Genomic DNA, 17,706 nt, shown 5'->3' with positions numbered 1-17,706 from the left:
CACAGCTGGGTTTACAAGCCATCACTTGCATAATCTCTGGCATTATGAATAACTGAATGCTGTGAATTAGTCCATGTAAACAAAAATGGCACATAAATCCATGTAGATCATTGTTTTAGATATACCACGTTAAGGCAGTATAGACTCCTTGAAATGCATACAACTTTGAAAGTATCAGAAATCAATAGAGGAAGCGTGCACCTCTCAAAATATTCCCCCACAAGGAGAGAATTGCCCATCAGGCTACTTAAGACTAGCACCAGGGAATCTAGTAAATTCCCACTTAGAGGCTGAATTTGGAGGATTGCCCAACAACCAAATGAAATCGGGGCAGGTATTAGAATTGTTGCACTTGGGTCTTGCTGATGATCAACATGCCTCTTACTTTTGAAAGCTTAGAAAGCAAGAGCCTTGGACTTCATTACTGTATATTGCATGTAGAAAGCAGTAGGGTCAGGGGGATTTCCCTTGTTGGATTTTGAATTGTGAATTAATTTGGGATGGGGTTTGCTTATTATAAGCATCCTAGACTGGCCTATTACTATGAGGCCTTGCATGCTTGGAAAGCTGGAGAACGGCATATTTGACTGGTCTGTTACCAGATTTATTTTGATGTCTCCTGTTTTCAGAATGTCTTAACTCTCGAGAAGTATCTCACATTCCCTGCTTATGAATAATAATGGGTTTTGCTAATGCTAATAATAATCACAGCCATCCAATATCATTTGAGTAGTGAAAGTCCTCCTTTTTTGTCCCTACACCTTTCCACTGCTGTTAGAAGCCTCCTACTTCCTGCCTCCCCAGTGGCGAGGTTTACACCAACCCACATATGCAGATGGTTATCATCCCCTGTGGCTAAGCGACGTCTGTGCTTTTCATCTGTACACCAACGGTTATTGCTCACACACCAAAACCGTTCTTGCCCACAGTGGAACGGAAACCGCATACAAGGACTCCCCTATGCGCCTTCTCATACATGTGTGCAGGCACATTCACAAGCAGATGCACTTGTATACAAAGAGCAACAGCCCATGCGGGAGAGGTGTATGACTGCATGAGTCTTTAAAGAGATACACCCACACATGCATATTGCAGGGTTTTTTTTAAAACAACAACAACAACAACAACATGTCCATGGTTACCCTTTTTCCACTTATATATCTTCATGCACAGGCTGGCCCTTTCAGCTCTCCCTATTGGAGCAACCGTTTCCCTCCTTCCTGAACACGTCTTCCACTTTTGAGGCTATTTCCATTAGGCCCCCTTTTCCTTAAATTCTGGCAATGCTAGATTTTGCTTGCTGCCCCAAATGGGCTTCTCAGGCCTCCTGCTTGGGCAAGTGACATCCTACGACAGGGGTAGGCAACCTTGGCTCTTTTATGACTCATGGACTTCAACTCCCAGAATTCCTGAGCCAGCATGGCAAGCATGCAAACCTCTCCCTTTCCCCTCAGCATGGCTGGCTCAGGAATTCTGGGACTTGAAGTCCATGATTCATAAAAGAGCCAAGGTTGCCTACCCCCGTCCTACGGTAACAACTTTCCCTCTGTGAGAAAGGACATCAGTTGTATTCTGCAAATAAATACAAATAGGGACCTGGTGGTTTTAAGCTATGGTTTGTGAGGAGCTTTCTGCTTTTTCTAAAATGACCATAGCTTGCAAGTCTTCCTATCTGGGGGTGGGGGGGCGGGGGGGAAGCAGCTTGGTGTTTCTTCTCAGGAAAGATAGGGTCTTTTCAAGAGATGGGCTAGGTTGTGAGATGCCGCCAAATATACACAGAAGCCCAAGACACATACCTTCATCCAGTCACCAATTCAGAGATGTTACAAGATGAAGTATTTATTATACAGTTGAAATATTTTGAGTGTCTTCTTTACTACGGGGCCTTTTTGTTTGCGCCCTTCTCAGTTTTCCCTCTTTGGTTTCTGCCTTTTTCCTTCCTACAAATGAAGGCAAATATACATGTCCCAAGGGACGCGGTGGCTCAGTGGGTTAGGACACTGAGCTTGTCAATCAGAAGGTCGGCAGTTTGGCGGGTCGAATCCCGAGTGCCGCGTAGCAGAGTGAGCGCCTGTTACTCGTCCCAGCTTCTGCCAACCTAGCAGTTCGAAAGCACGTAAAAATGCAAGTAGAAAAATAGGGACCACTATGGTGGGAAGGTAGCAGCGTTCCGTGCGCCTTTGGTGTCTAGTCATGCCGGCCACATGACCATGGAGACGTCCTCGGACAAGTGCTGGCTCTTCGGCTTTGAAACGGAGATGAGCACCGGCCCCTAGAGTCGGAAACGACTAGCACGCATGTGCGGGGGAACCTTTACCTTTTACCTTATACATGTCCCAGGATAATGTTGCAGGATCCAATCTGGGTCGGTCACCGGGACCAGAGGTTTAGTCTTCCGAGCTTACGGACTCGTGCAGGAGCCCCATCTTTGGATAGGAAGGGAAAAGAAGCCCTTTTTCCTTCATATCTGAGAATCTGCTAAGCAGCAAAAGGACCGTAACAAACTGATGCTATATGATAGAGGAGAGGAGTGTAGAAGCAGGCCAAGAAGGCAAATTTAGTCTGGAAGCTCTGAATATGATGGCTTCTTTGATGTGACAAGATTGAGAGCCCTAGGTGGGAAATGTAAGCTCATAACGTATTAATAACCTATTCTATGAATGAGAATTGATCGACTCCGACTGAATCTTTCTGTTTTCCACAGTGCTGGATGAAGACTTGGCAGCCTTCAATTTGCAAAGTCTAGCTACCCTCACTGCTGCCTGGGCTCTTGTGGAAGCTGCTGGCTTCGAGAGCAGCCCACCTGACCTCCTCAGTCTGGCAGATGCCGCACCGTGTGTGAATCTGCGCCCTCGCATGCAGGTCTCCCGACGGAAATACATCTGGACCCCTAAAACAAAGCCTGTAAGTCTCTTGTGTTCAAAATGAACGACAAAGCGGATGGACTGAAAGATTACCTGCTAGCGTTCCGATTTTGTAGCCATAGTTTGTCTCTTGGGACTCGTTCTTGGGAGGGGTAGCAAGGTGAGCAAACAGTGAAACTTTCATTATGATGTCACGGTGCAAATCCCTCCCCTTTTGTACATGAATCATAGTCACATGCGAGAGGTGGAGCTTGTGTGACATTGCAATGCATGTTTAATCATTCTAACAAAAATGTGGCTTGCTCCGGAAACCTCTGGATGAGACAGCAGGATTAGGCAAGACTGCTGTATTCTATAAGCAAAACTGTGTGTAGAAGATTTTGAAACCTTGGAGTGCATTTTTTTTAATTCCTGTTTTTATTTATTTGTTTGATCATTGGACCATTATTAAGGCTCACCTTAATCAACTTTGCAGGATAGCTTTTGCTGTATCAGCCTCTCCAGTTTTAATAATCATATTGATAGGGAAGTTTGGCTAGGTAGAGAATGGTTAGAATGTTAGGCTTCTGATTGGGTACAGATAGTCCTTGACTTATGACAATAATTGAGCTGTGAATTATGGCCATAAATTGTTGCGGTTGTAATTTGAGGCATCATATGAATGAACCTGACTTTTTTGACAGTTTTTGCGGTGGTCGTTATGCAAACACCGCTGTTGTTAAGTGAACACTGCAGTTATTAACCAAATCCGTTTCCCCTGATGGGAGGTTTTTTGTTTTTTTTTTGCCAAAAATCAGAAGTACTGTAAACAGGAGAAACTGGTAAAAAAATGGTGCAAACTGCCGGAAAGTTAAGTAAATTGCAAAGCGCCCAAAATGTGATTGTGTAACTGCGGGGGGAGGGGGGAGAGATAGTTTGTTCCCATTGTAACTATGAAAAGAAGACATAAGTAGCTTTTGATGGTCCGTCATAAAGCAACCAGGTTATAAGTTGAGGACCACTTGCAATCTGAGAACTGAATACAGTTCAGCAGTATTTTGTGGACTGCTTCTGCTTGAGTTCCTAAATGATAAGAATGTCCATTAAGAGAATGGGAAATCTCTAAAGATCTCTGTGTTTTTGGTATGTGCAGCAAGGAGATAGATCGTTATCAAAGATAATCAACTGGGGGGGGGAAGAGAAAGAAGAAATTTCAACAGAAAGTATTCTTGTTACAATTCTGTTTTGAATTCCAGAAATCCCCACACATTAATTTGTCTTAATTACATTTCTTAGTAGTTGAAGATGTTGGGTGGCCAAAATGGCTTTCACTTGGAACATGAGTGAAGATCACAAAAATAGTCCCTTAAAGGTCATCCTACAAGTACATAAGTAGAACCAATTGGCCTTCTAAATTTGCTTCCTCAGTTCAAGAGTGCAAATAAGTCTCAGGGCATATAACTACCAGGAGCGAAAGCATGAATAAAACATGTTATGCGTCCTGTCACCTCTTGCTTTCCTCTGTGGCTAAGATGGCCTTTTCTCTCTCCCCAAAGGTTTGCCCTCTGAAAGCAGCAATTGAGAATTTGGACACACAGGAAGTAGAGATGCGCATGCGCCTAGCAGAACTGCAGCGATGCTACAAAGAGAAACAGCGGGAATTGGCCAAACTGCAGAGGCGGCATGACCATGAGTGAGTGTCTGTTTTCTTTAGTTTTCACAATAGGTTTCTAGGATAAGCACCTGAGTTACTTGCCAGAAGGAATAGGGGTAATGCAAAATGGTGCCAGGAATGATGTCAGTGGGTGAGGGGGTGAAATGACTTTGAATCTACAGGTTGGTCTGTTTACTGTAGCATCTGAAGGCCAAATGATCCCCTTGGTCAAAGACCTTCCCTGTCCTCTAAATTAGACTGGCGCCCACATCCAAAGAAACCCCCAACGTACGGGAGCAGGGCTATTCCTGACTTTTTGTTCTGTGTTTAATATGGTTATTACCTGTAGGCGAGAGGAGAGTTCCCGGAGTCCAGCTCGACGGGGACCTGGGCGGCCTAGGAAACGCAAGCACTCCAGCACACTCAGTTCATTGCGACAGGTTTCGATGGGCAAGAGTGACAGCCGGAAGATCAAGTGAGTGATCTAGTATGATTTATGGCGCTTGGGGTTGGGGAAAGCACTATAAATGTGTGCAACGTTGCCTGTATGCTTGAAAGCTTGAGGGACCCAGTGGATGCTGTAAGAAGGGTCCGTCTGTGTGGTTGTTAAATGAATGGAAGTGCTTCTGTGTGCATTTCTGCAAGGATAGATCTGCAGATGGGTCTATCAGGCCATTAGCAGGATGGGAGAAAGGTAGAACTTTTCCTGCAGCAAATGCTGTTCTCCTCATTCCCTCCTCCCCTCCCTCCTAATACCGTGGGATTCTCTCCCCCGCCCCCAAATCTGGAATTATTAGCTGGAATGAGGGGCATCGATGATAAAGGGGTTGTGATAGGAAAGGTTTTAGCCACCTGTCTCTATCCTTCATTTTCCTTTTAGAAATTTCCTCTCCATCCACTTTACAGGTGTTTGCTCTGTATATATTTATCAGGCTAGACAGTATGAATGAGACAAAGTGTGAGCCTGTTTACATTTGTGTATGTATGTCACTGGGGATCTGTAATTAGATTTTGGGGAAGGGAAATTTCACATAATGAAGCCTTTCCTTCCTTCCTTCCTTCCTTCCTTCCTTCCTTCCTTCCTTCCTTCCTTCCTTCCTTCCTTCCTTCCTTCCTTCCTTCCTTCCTTCCCTTTCTTTCTTTCTTTCTTTCTTTCTTTCTTTCTTTCTTTCTTTCTTTCTTTCTTTCTTTCTTTCTTTCTTTCTTTCCTCTCTCTCTCTCTCTCTCTCTCTCTCTCTCTCTCTCTCTCTCTCTCTCTCTTTCTTTTACTCTTTCTCAGCCTATATTTTTTTTTACATCCAACAGGCTGTATAGTGTGTTTCTTTATACTGCTTTCTTGTATTTGTACACTGTAAAAAGCGGACTCTTCCTCCCAGATCTCCGTTTGTAGCATAATAATTACAGACCACACTGGGTAGAGGCATGAGAAAAAGTGGTGGTGGTGGTGGTGATGTTTGGTGAATATGTGGTGATCAAAGCATTGCTTGTTGTTTTGGGCTATTACTGTTGCCTTCACCCTAGAGGTGACTGCACTTTAGCACTAAACATGGGGAAGGCCTTACCCATCATAGTGGTCATCAGATCCGGAAGAATAAGAGGGCCAAAGAGATGCCTGTTCCTCTGTGCTCCCCTGCCTCCTGTCTGTCTTGCCTCCTGCACTGCTCTGGGGGAAGAATTGCCCCTCTTTCAAAAGGAAGGCAGTGTTGCATAAAAGCCTCTTTATCTGTGCTGTATAAAGTCATTGGTCACGCTGCAGTGGTGTTCATTGCTGCTGGCGCTTTATGATTATCCATTAGCCGCCCGGCACAGTCATTCCCGCACTCACGGGCCCTGTATAATTGTCCTTCTCTGCTACAAATTGCCTCTCCCGGCAGGCCCATTTGCATAAATCCTCCAAGCTAGTCCAAACATGATTGGAGCACGCGTGTGTGCGCTGCATCAATCCTGATGATTTGGTAATAATAGTTAAATCTGTACTAAATGGTTCCTTCAATTAAGACAGAAGAAAAAAATTAATCTCTAGGTTTTATGTCACAAAACATTAGCAAATGTAGTGAAGGTTACAGGGGGAAAAAAAGCAGTTAGTGTTGGCTTTGGGTTGCAACATGGCTCCACCATATGGCTCATGGAAACCTTCCAGGACTCACTAGAGAACTTGCTTGCCTTCTCCCATTCCTCTCCACCCCAGTCCTTTATGTAGAATTATCCTGGGGGGGGAAGTAGGAGAATCCCTATTCTCGCTCCAAACCTTGAAAAGCTGTGCGGATTCATGCAAAATTAAATATAAGAAGGAAATCCATTCTTTAGCTTATTGGGAAGACGATCCCAGCTTTGGCTCCCCTAAGCTTCACTTCCCTTGCATTTTAACCCCACTTCTGTACGAGTCCAAATATCATCCCACCAGGATGGATTTGCCAGCAAATCTTTAAAAGCTGAAAGAGGAGATTCTGTGATTCCAGAACAGCATTCCAAGCGCTGTTTAGTATAGCGGCACTAAAGTGCCGTTATCTAGGATGAGAGCCAACACAAAAATATGCTGGTTGTAAGAAGTGCTGACCACATTTGGACCCAATTCTGCTTCAGCAGTGAAGGGGAATAGGGGTTGTGTCCACAAGAGACATTCAAGGTGTGAGATGTGGAATATAGCTAGTACTCGTTTAACAATTGCCTCGTTTAGTGACCATTTGCAGTTAGGATGGTGATGAAGAAGTAACTTTACGACCTTCCTCACACTTATCCCCTTCATAGATCTGTAAAATGAAAGAAAGCAGAATAAAATGGTAATATTATGATGTTTCACTTGACAACCGAGTTGCCGGCCCCCATTGCAGTTGCTAAACGAGGACTACCTCAAAGTCCTCTAATGCCAGTTACTGGTTGTAGAAGACCGATGAGTCTCCTGATGTCTGTTCTCTGATCCCATGGGTGGGATTGACACCAAGTAACCCATTCTCTCCTGCAACTTTCCCACACTTTCATCATATCTATCCGTACTTCTCCTTTTGCTCATGGTGAGAAAAGCAGTGCTGGAGAAGAGAGGCCTATCCCGGTTTCTGTCTTCCATAAAATGTCCTGGGTGAGAGTCCGAGTGAGGGTAAGAAGGAGAAAAAGTGGAACTTCTCATCCTATCAACCCCGGGCAGGTGACAAAGCAGCTATTCCCAGTACTCGGGATAACAGCTCCGCTTTCTCCTTTCCCTTCAAAGGTGTCACTGCACACATGTTTAAAATGTGCCCTTCCCCTCCCGTTCAGCACTGTAATACTGAAGTAGGAGAGAGGAGCTGCTGAATTAGAGAACAGGGCATCCTCCATGGGGTACAGCCAGTAACCTTCTGGAGAGCTTGTTGAGCTGCAACGTTGAGGCTACAAAAGGGTCATTTTAACCAACTGCATGGTAGAGCACTGGGACATCAAAGCGATGTCTGTCTAACAAACTTCCAAAAGGCTGTCGAACATTTGGTTAAAACACGACTCCCCACCCTTATGGAACTCTGGCGTCTATAAGCGGTGCAGCAGGGCAGGGCAGGGCAGAGCAGGTGCAAGAGGAAGTGATTCTGCAGGGGATATCGCTGTGGCAAAGCAGACTTTCCACGGTGGGAGCATGTCTTTTTGGCACCAGGGGGCAGGGCAATGGGAGTAAGTGAAAAGTTGTGAGGGAGAACAGTTTCTTTGCTGTGATTTCCTGATCCCTCAAAGTTCAGAGAAGTGAATACAGAATAACAGAGTTGGGAGGGACCTTGGGGGTCGTCTAGGCCAGGGGTAGGCAACCTCGGCTCTTTTATGACTCTTGGACGTCAACTCCCAGAATTCCTGAGCAATCCTGGGAATTGGAGTCCACGAGTCATAAAAGAGCCGAGGTTGCCTACTCCTGGTCTAGGCCAACCCCCTGCCCATGGAGGAGACTTTATACTATTCTGGACAAGTGGCTGTCCAATCTTTTCTTATAGAAACTGATAGTAGTCAACACACTTTGTCCTCTTCTCTCCTGTGTGAGGATAAGTGATTTTTTTCTCATGCCAGAAGAATTGGCGCCCCCAAAACACCTGTGTTCCCTCCTTCTCTTCCTGCTTTGCCTGCCATCTGTGAGCTGGCAAGAGACATGGAGAGATGGTTGCTTGACAGTTCACAGCAGGCTGACCGCTTGGCCTGACTTGCACAGAAGTGGAAAAAATAAGTTTGGAAGGAGAGCACAGAAAGACTGAGCAAAAAGTGCCTTTAGGGTGGGCTGGGGAAGGGTTGAGAAGAAGGTGCACACTCATTAAAAAAAAAGGAGACTTAGATTTCAGTCCCACCTTAGGCATGAAGCCAGCTAGGTGACTTTGAGGCAGTCACTGTCTCTCAGCCCAACTCACTTTTTTTTTATTAAAGAGTTTTACAAAAACAAAATTTTACAATATATCCCCAAATCCCCCCCACCCCAAACCCGCCCACTTCCTCCCCCACTTCCCAGAGCTAAATACAGGATTATAGTTATAATAATCATATTCTAAATAAAAATTATGCATAATATACAATTGACCAAATTCATAATGTGCTTTAACTCCCCTTTAACATAACTACAAACAAAGTACCAATAACAATATCCCACTAAAATCTACTCATAAGCTAAATGGAACTTTTTAGTCCCATATTTGTTCTGAATATAATCTATCCATCTCCTCCAAACTGAAATATATCTTTCCTGTGAATGATCTTTCAAGTAAGCAGAAATCTTAGACATTTCTGCAAGATTCGAAACTTTAAGCACCCATTCTTCTATAGTAGGCAAACTATCCTTCTTCCAATATTGTCCCACCAGTAACCGTGCTGCAGCCCAACTCACTTTATAAGGTGGCTATTGTCGACAAAATAGGAGGAAGAAAAAGGTATGCTCTCTGCTTTATTTATAAAAAATAATAAAGGTAGGATTAAAAAAACCCTTAAATCTAAATCTATACAAAAGTATCCTCCACCAACAGTTAGCAAGGAATTTTTGCATCTGGGAAAATGGGATATGTAGATGAGCCTTAAGTCTGAACTCCTGTCTGGGAAGTGTAGTCCAAATCATTTGATGGGCGTAAGATTATGTGGCACACTGCTGTGGTCTCCAGTCAAATTTTTTAGCCTGTTTTTAAAATTTCCAGAAAATTTGACTTCTGGATTATTTTGCACGCATTAATTGCAAATGAGATTATGTCTGTCTGAAGTATCATCTCCTCTGTTCTTTTCAAAAGTCTCTGAGCTTTAAAGCATTTGGTGCTTTTTTTGATCTTCCAAAATGGGCTCAGCACAAAAAATGCCCTTCCAAAAGGCCATGAAGCAAGTATGCCTTCATGCAGCCATTTCTCTGAATGCTCACATGTGAGCACTTGTCAAGCTGACCCTTTGTCAGAGATCACAGAAAAGTCCCTTAATCATATAGCTCCCATAAAAACAATTGGCATAGGTATACTGCTTTGAGACTGAAATCTTCACCTGAGTGGTAATCCTCTCCGCTTCCTGTTCTGCTCTTTTACGTCTGCACATTTGTATGTCTGCCCTTGTAAACCTGCCCGAGCAAACAGCTATGGCATAGGATTCCTTGATCAAGTGCCAAGGCAGGGCTCCTAGCCATCATGGCATCCCTACCCTGTGTCGGGTGGAGGCTTTTGGCCTCACTGAAGCAACACATGTTTCCAGAGCAGCTGCAAGCCTGGTCCCTTGGCCTCCTTCCTATCGAGAACATTCCTGTTTCTTGAACTTCCCACGCTAGGCGGTGATATCTGCCAAGCTTGCCTCCCTCCAGTCACTCCCCAGAACAGAGCTGTGGCCTTGAGCCATGGCAATTCCCTACTTTAGAGTAGGCTGAAGTGCAAAGGCTGAGGGCTTGGCATTATGGATAGCTTGCTGCTCCTAAGACAGCCCATTTTTCTTTCCCATTCATGGCCCTTGGGGTGCTCCGCTCCCTGCCTTTGCTTAACCAGGGAATTCCCTCCTTCCTTTCCTGTGATGCCTGCCAAATTAGAATTTGGCACCAGCTCTGGGGTCAAGACTGGGCCAAAAGGTGGAAGGTACAGGGTCAAGGCCCAAGAGAGAATCCCTCGGGAAGATGGGGCTTGTGCAGCTCCAGGTCCTGGGCTGCATTCCCATGCTGAAGCAAACAAGAGGCTACTTCTTAGGGACCTGGGTGCTAGAGTGGAGCAATTAGGGTCGAGGAGGATTGGAGATCAGAATGGGCCACCAGCCAGCCATGGCAGCCGGGACAAAGCCTTGAGAATGCTAATTCACTTCCTATTTACTCTGCCAGGAAGACACCTATGAGAGCGATGCCAAAAGTAATGTGAAGTCAATCATTTAGTAGACGTTGGAAGGTGACTCAGCCCACATAAAGTCCCAAATTAATTCCTTGTAATTATTGTCATCGGGAGTAGCTACCTCTCTTTACTTTCCCTTTCTTATCTGGACTGATTGCAACTTAGTACAATCAGCTGTGGTTGCCTAGGGTTTTTTTTCCCTTTCTTTTTCTCAGTATCAAGCCACATACCCCTTCGTTTTCCTTTCAATGTTCCAGATGGGATTAATTTGACTCCCTTCTTATCCCACCAAGCCAGTCTGATCTGGCTACACAATGACCCTGAAGAAAAAGGAAGAGTTTGGAACTGGAATCATAGGCAGGTACTAGTAATGAGAGTGTTGGTATGAGGAGCCTATGTGGCAGCTGCCAATAAGAACACAACTTGGAGTATGCTGTGATTCAGTAAAAGCACAGAAGGGTAAAATCTTATTTTTCATATCTTGAGCTTTCACGTACACCAGGGGTATCAAACTGCTGGCCTGCGGGCCGGATGGATCATAGCGAAACCACACCCACCCCATTGCCGGCAATGGGGGAAAAGTCGCAATACGTCACGACACGTCACGTGACGTTGTGAGTTTGACACCCCTGACGTACACAAACAACTTTCTGGTACTTGAAGTTGCAAAAATAAACTTGAAACCATGTGATCCCAGAAACAAGATTTGCAGTGATGATAGAAACTGGATTTATGTGTGCTATATAGCTCTGCACTCTTCCCCGTGACCAGCAAAACCAGAAAACCTACGTAAAATAAAAAATATCCCTGAATAAATTATACAACATAAGATCACACAAACATGGTTAATTTGCATGATTTATATAGGTCACTGGATTCTGTAGTGCACAATTTTTTCATTTCATTAATGTACAGTGAACCAAACCAGATTCAAGCTACTGTCTATATACAGTATGTGTGGAATATATATACTGAAAAATTATCGGGTTCTCTGACTTCCTACTCATGTCACATGTAATCTGCAAAATAAGTTCAGTATAAAGCTAAGAAAAAAGACATGGCTTTGAATGGTCAAGATGAGATAACTTACTGTTTCTCACAGTAATAATTCTCTTTTCTGTAACTGCCTATCCTGTCCTTCTTCTCTTCAACAACCTACTCTGCTCCTTATTTTTCCAGAATTCTCTACAATTTTTCTCCCATCACATTTCCTGTAGAAAAAAAATGTATAATATTCAGAAAAGAGAAATAGCACAATCAGCATCATGTACTTATTCATCAAGTGCTATGAAACTAGGGGAAATTTAAAATCCACAATACCAGACTGCATATCTACAGGGAGTGCAGAATTATTAGGCAAGTTGTATTTTTGAGGATTAATTTTATTATTGAACAACAACCATGTTCTCAATGAACCCAAAAAACTCATTAATATCAAAGCTGAATATTTTTGGAAGTAGTTTTTAGTTTGTTTTTAGTTATAGCTATTTTAGGGGGATATCTGTGTGTGCAGGTGACTATTACTGTGCATAATTATTAGGCAACTTAACAAAAAACAAATATATACCCATTTCAATTATTTATTTTTACCAGTGAAACCAATATAACATCTCAACATTCACAAATATACATTTCTGACATTCAAAAACATAACAAAAACAAATCAGTGACCAATATAGCCACCTTTCTTTGCAAGGACACTCAAAAGCCTGCCATCCATGGATTCTGTCAGTGTTTTGATCTGTTCACCATCAACATTGCGTGCAGCAGCAACCACAGCCTCCCAGACACTGTTCAGAGAGGTGTACTGTTTTCCCTCCTTGTAAATCTCACATTTGATGATGGACCACAGGTTCTCAATGGGGTTCAGATCAGGTGAACAAGGAGGCCATGTCATTAGATTTCCTTCTTTTATACCCTTTCTTGCCAGCCACGCTGTGGAGTACTTGGACGTGTGTGATGGAGCATTGTCCTGCATGAAAATCATGTTTTTCTTGAAGGATGCAGACTTCTTCCTGTACCACTGCTTGAAGAAGGTGTCTTCCAGAAACTGGCAGTAGGACTGGGAGTTGAGCTTGACTCCATCCTCAACCCGAAAAGGCCCCACAAGCTCATCTTTGATGATACCAGCCCAAACCAGTACTCCACCTCCACCTTGCTGGCGTCTGAGTCGGACTGGAGCTCTCTGCCCTTTACCAATCCAGCCACGGGCCCATCCATCTGGCCCATCAAGACTCACTCTCATTTCATCAGTCCATAAAACCTTAGAAAAATCAGTCTTGAGATATTTCTTGGCCCAGTCTTGACGTTTCAGCTTGTGTGTCTTGTTCAGTGGTGGTCGTCTTTCAGCCTTTCTTACCTTGGCCATGTCTCTGAGTATTGCACACCTTGTGCTTTTGGGCACTCCAGTGATGTTGCAGCTCTGAAATATGGCCAAACTGGTGGCAAGTGGCATCTTGGCAGCTGCACGCTTGACTTTTCTCAGTTCATGGGCAGTTATTTTGCGCCTTGGTTTCTCCACACGCTTCTTGCGACCCTGTTGACTATTTTGAATGAAACGCTTGATTGTTCGATGATCACGCTTCAGAAGCTTTGCAATTTTAAGAGTGCTGCATCCCTCTGCAAGATATCTCACTATTTTTGACTTTTCTGAGCCTGTCAAGTCCTTCTTTTGACCCATTTTGCCAAAGGAAAGGAAGTTGCCTAATAATTATGCACACCTGATACAGGGTGTTGATGTCATTAGACCACACCCCTTCTCATTACAGAGATGCACATCACCTAATATGCTTAATTGGTAGTAGGCTTTCGAGCCTATACAGCTTGGAGTAAGACAACATGCATAAAGAGGATGATGTGGTCAAAATACTCATTTGCCTAATAATTCTGCACTCCCTGTAAAGCAACGCACACATTCCAGTGCTGCTTCTACAGTCTTGGTTCTTCTAAGCCAGAGGTGTCAAACTGTGAGCCAGATGCATCATGCCGAAACCGCACCCACTCCATTGCCGGCGATAGAAAAAAAGTTGTGACACGTCACTTGACGTTGTTGACGTTGTGAGTTTGACACCCCTGCTCTAAGCACTAAAACCCACCCTTCTCCAACCACCTCAGTGGAAATTCATCTTTCCCCAAATATAGCAATACTTCTGCTGTTGTGACTTGAGTGGTCTGAGCAAGCGCTGCCCTGCACTTCTTGATCTGAGCAAGCGCTGCCCTGCACTTCTTGTGGCAATCTCTTTGCAAGTAAAATGCAGTGAACCCAGCTAAAAGAGGTGATTGTCCCAAGGCCCCCTCTGAAGCTAGTGAAGTAATGAGTTGCAGCAAAAGCAGCGGCCAGAAAGTTGTTGGAAGGCATGAGAAGTCTAGGAATGTCTCTTCCCTCTCCTAGAGCAGCCACGGGACATGTGGGAGGGATACACAATAATTATGCCATATTCTCCTCCTCCCCCACAGAGAAATATGTAAAGGAGGGTTTGTTCAATGTTCTGTGATCTGTTTAGATTCTCTAAGCAAGAGAATTCACCACTATGTGGCTGTCCCCCTAGAAACATCTTCTCCGTGTGAGCCTGCATATGCCTCTATAAAGAGGATATGCTTTAGATTCCTTCTCAAAAGATAGTTTAATTTACCAGTCATTCGGGTAAGGATCTACCATTACAGAGCAGTGGTCCAGTTTTGAGTCTCCACGTGCCACAGGAAATCCTGGAAACCTATTTGTACTTCAGAAAGGGTTGGGATACAGCACGAGATACAGTGCTCTCTGCTTTTTATGTTGTTGTTTTTTAGTGCCCTCCAAATTTTGTGTCCAATTTTCTGCAAAACAAATGGGCAAGCTGCCTTGTGGGCCTTGATCAAGCAAGGAGTAAATGTGTTTCTGTGCATACGTGTTTAGTAACTCTGGCTATTCTTATATGTGTGGGGAGAAATTTGTTCTCCTTTTTTTCACAGCTATCACAAATCCATCTTCATCCAAGCTGCTTCCTGAGGAAGCAGTAAAATTCAATAGAAGCCAGATGTTTTGGCAGAGCATTCCTGCTGTGCCCTCTTGCTCCTGAGAGATGGGAGGAAGAGGGGTTGAGTTCTGTGTTTGAAAGTCAGAAGAAGTAAGAACCTTTATGAATACCAAGCCTTAAGACAGCGGCTTCAAGGGAAAGGCGCCAGGCCATAAAAAGTTACACCTGCCAACTTGTTCCCTTCGTATACTGGTATGGCAACCTTAAAGGAATAGTTTGCCTTAAGTTTGCCTTAAAGCCAGAGTTTGTCTTACTGTTAGCAGAGTTAAGCAACTATAACAGGCTGCAAATATTGGCGGGGCCCCAGTCACTTCCTCTAAGCTCTCTGGAGCCTCCCCTTGTTGAGGCATGGAACAGAATATGCCCTAACACCTGTCTTGAACTTTTCAATTGACCTAGAATTTCAGGTGTGATAGGAAATACCAGTCCAGTATATACCCATCCAGTCCGTCTGGCTTATTTTGTTAACTTTTGCCTCAGGCAATAACTTCTCTTGGGCTGGCTCTTATCAGGCAACTTACAAATTTCATCTTACAGTGCATTGTGAAAGGTGAATACATGTTAACATAATTTGGGGTGGTTATGTAAACTTGTTAAAACCAAATGTGTCCTCCTGACCAAAAATATATGGGCTGTTGATGTATGTATAAGATGTAAGGTGAGAAGCAGCTGGAGAATGTATCCAGAAAGTAAGTGGGAGGCAAGCAGGATGCCTAGATGGGCAAGTGGGCCAGAAATATTACTACCTAAAAAGTGATTTTTAGGTAGCATATTGCCTCTGACAGTTTACCTACAGCAGAGGTGGGGAATTATGCCCCCTCTATGACTTGTGGACTTCAACTTCCTGAATTCCTGAGCCAGCATGGCTGGCTCAGGAATTCTGGGAATTGAAGTCCACAAATCATAATAGGGCCATAGTTTCCCATCCCTGACCTAAAGAATGTCATCATCACTGCGGAACTAATTGTAGGGTGCCCATCCGTAGTAATCTTCCTCCAAAATGTTGTCCTATGTAGTGTTCTGGTATAAAGAGAAAGTCTAGGAGATACAAGTCTACGTAGGATATCCAGGAGCCCTTAGGCCCAACTACATCTCAGTTACCAAGAGGAGGAAATATTAGGCCAAGTTATAATTCATACAGTACTTGGTAATATTTATGGAACTATTTTTCATTTTTCTGTAACAGTATACTTTGATTCCAAATCTTGTGAGTGTCTAGCGCTCACCAAAAGCTTAGTGTTTAGTATACACTCAGATGTATCAATAGTAGAGCAGGAATATATTTCTTGAGCTTTTTATACCTTGTATTTTCACAACAAAAAATCACAGCCATATAGAGTAACAATGCAAGGGAGATGTAAACAATTATTACCAGTGCTTTTTTTGTAAAAGAAAAAGGTGCCGGAACTCACACGTGTCATACAACCCGCCTTGCCTACCCTACAAGGTTCCATCCAAAAAAGGTGCCAGAACTCCGTTCTGAGCATTCTATGAGAAAAAAAGCCCTGATTATTACAAATGGTATTACACTTTAAAATGAAGAATAGTAAAGCAGATACAATATCCAAATCTTAAATAAGATGGAGTAGTATGTTTTCACACTAACAATAGCCATAACTTCCTTCCTTCATATAAATTGTTTCATTTTCTTCTAAAATAAAACATCTTTGTTTGCTGAACTTTTAGAAACTACTCAGGTTTCTAATTTGCTTCAAGTACCCAACTTCAGAAATAAATTAATGCACATGTTTAATTGCTACCGTCTCCATTTTTACAATTAGACCTGGAAAGGGCTGTCATGTTTGAATACTCTTTCTTCATTCAGAACTTACAACACTCTTCACTGTGAGCTAAGCCATTAAATGAAGAATGGAGGAGTCAAACATGGCAACATTTTCCAAGCCCTAACTGAAAATGGAAAAAAAGGGCAAGTCAAACAGATACATACAGTCATGGCTGAAATTGTTGGCACCCCAGAAATTTTTCCAGAAAATCAAGTATTTCTCACAGAAAAGTATTGCAGGAACACATGTTTTGCTATACACAGGTTTATTCCCTTTGTGGGTTTTGGAACACAAAAAAGGGAGGAAAAAAAGCAAATTGGACATAATGTCAAACAAAACTCCAAAAATGGGCTAGACAAAATTATTGGCACCCTTTCAAAATTGTGGATAAACAAGATTGTTTCAAGCATGTGATGCTCCTTTAAACTCACCTGGGGCAAGTAACAGGTGTGGGCAATATAAAAATCACACCTGAAAGCAGATAAAAAGGAGAGAAGTTCACTTAGTCTTTGCATTGTGTGTGCCACACTAAGCATGGACAACAGAAAGAGGAGAAGAGAAGTGTCTGAGGACTTGAGAACCAAAATTGTGGACAAATATCAACAATCTCAAGGTTACAAGTCCATCTCCAGAGATCTAGATTTGCCTTTGCAACCCATGGCACTGTAGCGAATCTCCCTGGTCGTGGACAGAAGAGAAAAATTGATGAAAGGTTGCAACGTACGATAGTCCGGATGGTGGATAAGCAGCCCCAAACAAGTTCCAAAGGAATGCAAGCTGTCCTGGAGGGTCAGGGAGCATCAGTGTCAGCGCAAACTATCCATCGACATTTAAATGAAATGAAACGCTATGGCAGGAGACCCAGGAGGACCCCACTGCTGACACAGACATAAAAAAGCAAGATTACAGTTTGCCAAAATGTACTTGAGTAAGCCAAAATCCTTCTGGGAAAACGTCTTGTGGACAGATGAGACCAAGATAGAGCTTTTTGGTAAAGCACATCATTCTACTGTTTACCGAAAACGAAATGAGGCCTAAAAAGAAAAGAACACAGTACCTACAGTGAAATATGGTGGAGGTTCAATGATGTTTTGGGGTTGTTTTGCTGCCTCTGGCACTGGGTGCCTTGAATGTGTG

At 43.4% G+C, this 17,706-nt stretch overlaps 1 protein-coding gene across 5 annotated transcripts in view; it reads left to right on the top strand.

Moving 5' to 3' along the window:
• The window catches only part of BAHCC1 (BAH domain and coiled-coil containing 1), a 130,171-nt gene that overhangs the window by 94,037 nt on the left and 18,428 nt on the right, over positions 1 to 17,706 (top strand). For all 5 annotated transcript variants that reach the window (XM_083354142.1, XM_083354141.1, XM_083354143.1 and 2 more), the window contains 3 exons: positions 2,705 to 2,904; positions 4,400 to 4,536; positions 4,847 to 4,972. In XM_083354142.1, the coding sequence (XP_083210268.1) occupies positions 2,705 to 2,904; positions 4,400 to 4,536; positions 4,847 to 4,972 (463 nt within the window). The remainder of the gene's footprint in view (positions 1 to 2,704; positions 2,905 to 4,399; positions 4,537 to 4,846; positions 4,973 to 17,706) is intronic.

This window comes from Vipera ursinii (assembly GCF_947247035.1).
Source record: "Vipera ursinii genome assembly, chromosome: 2".
In the NCBI taxonomy this organism is placed as follows: Eukaryota; Metazoa; Chordata; class Lepidosauria; order Squamata; family Viperidae; genus Vipera; species Vipera ursinii.
This window is presented reverse-complemented; position numbering and strand designations above follow the sequence as displayed.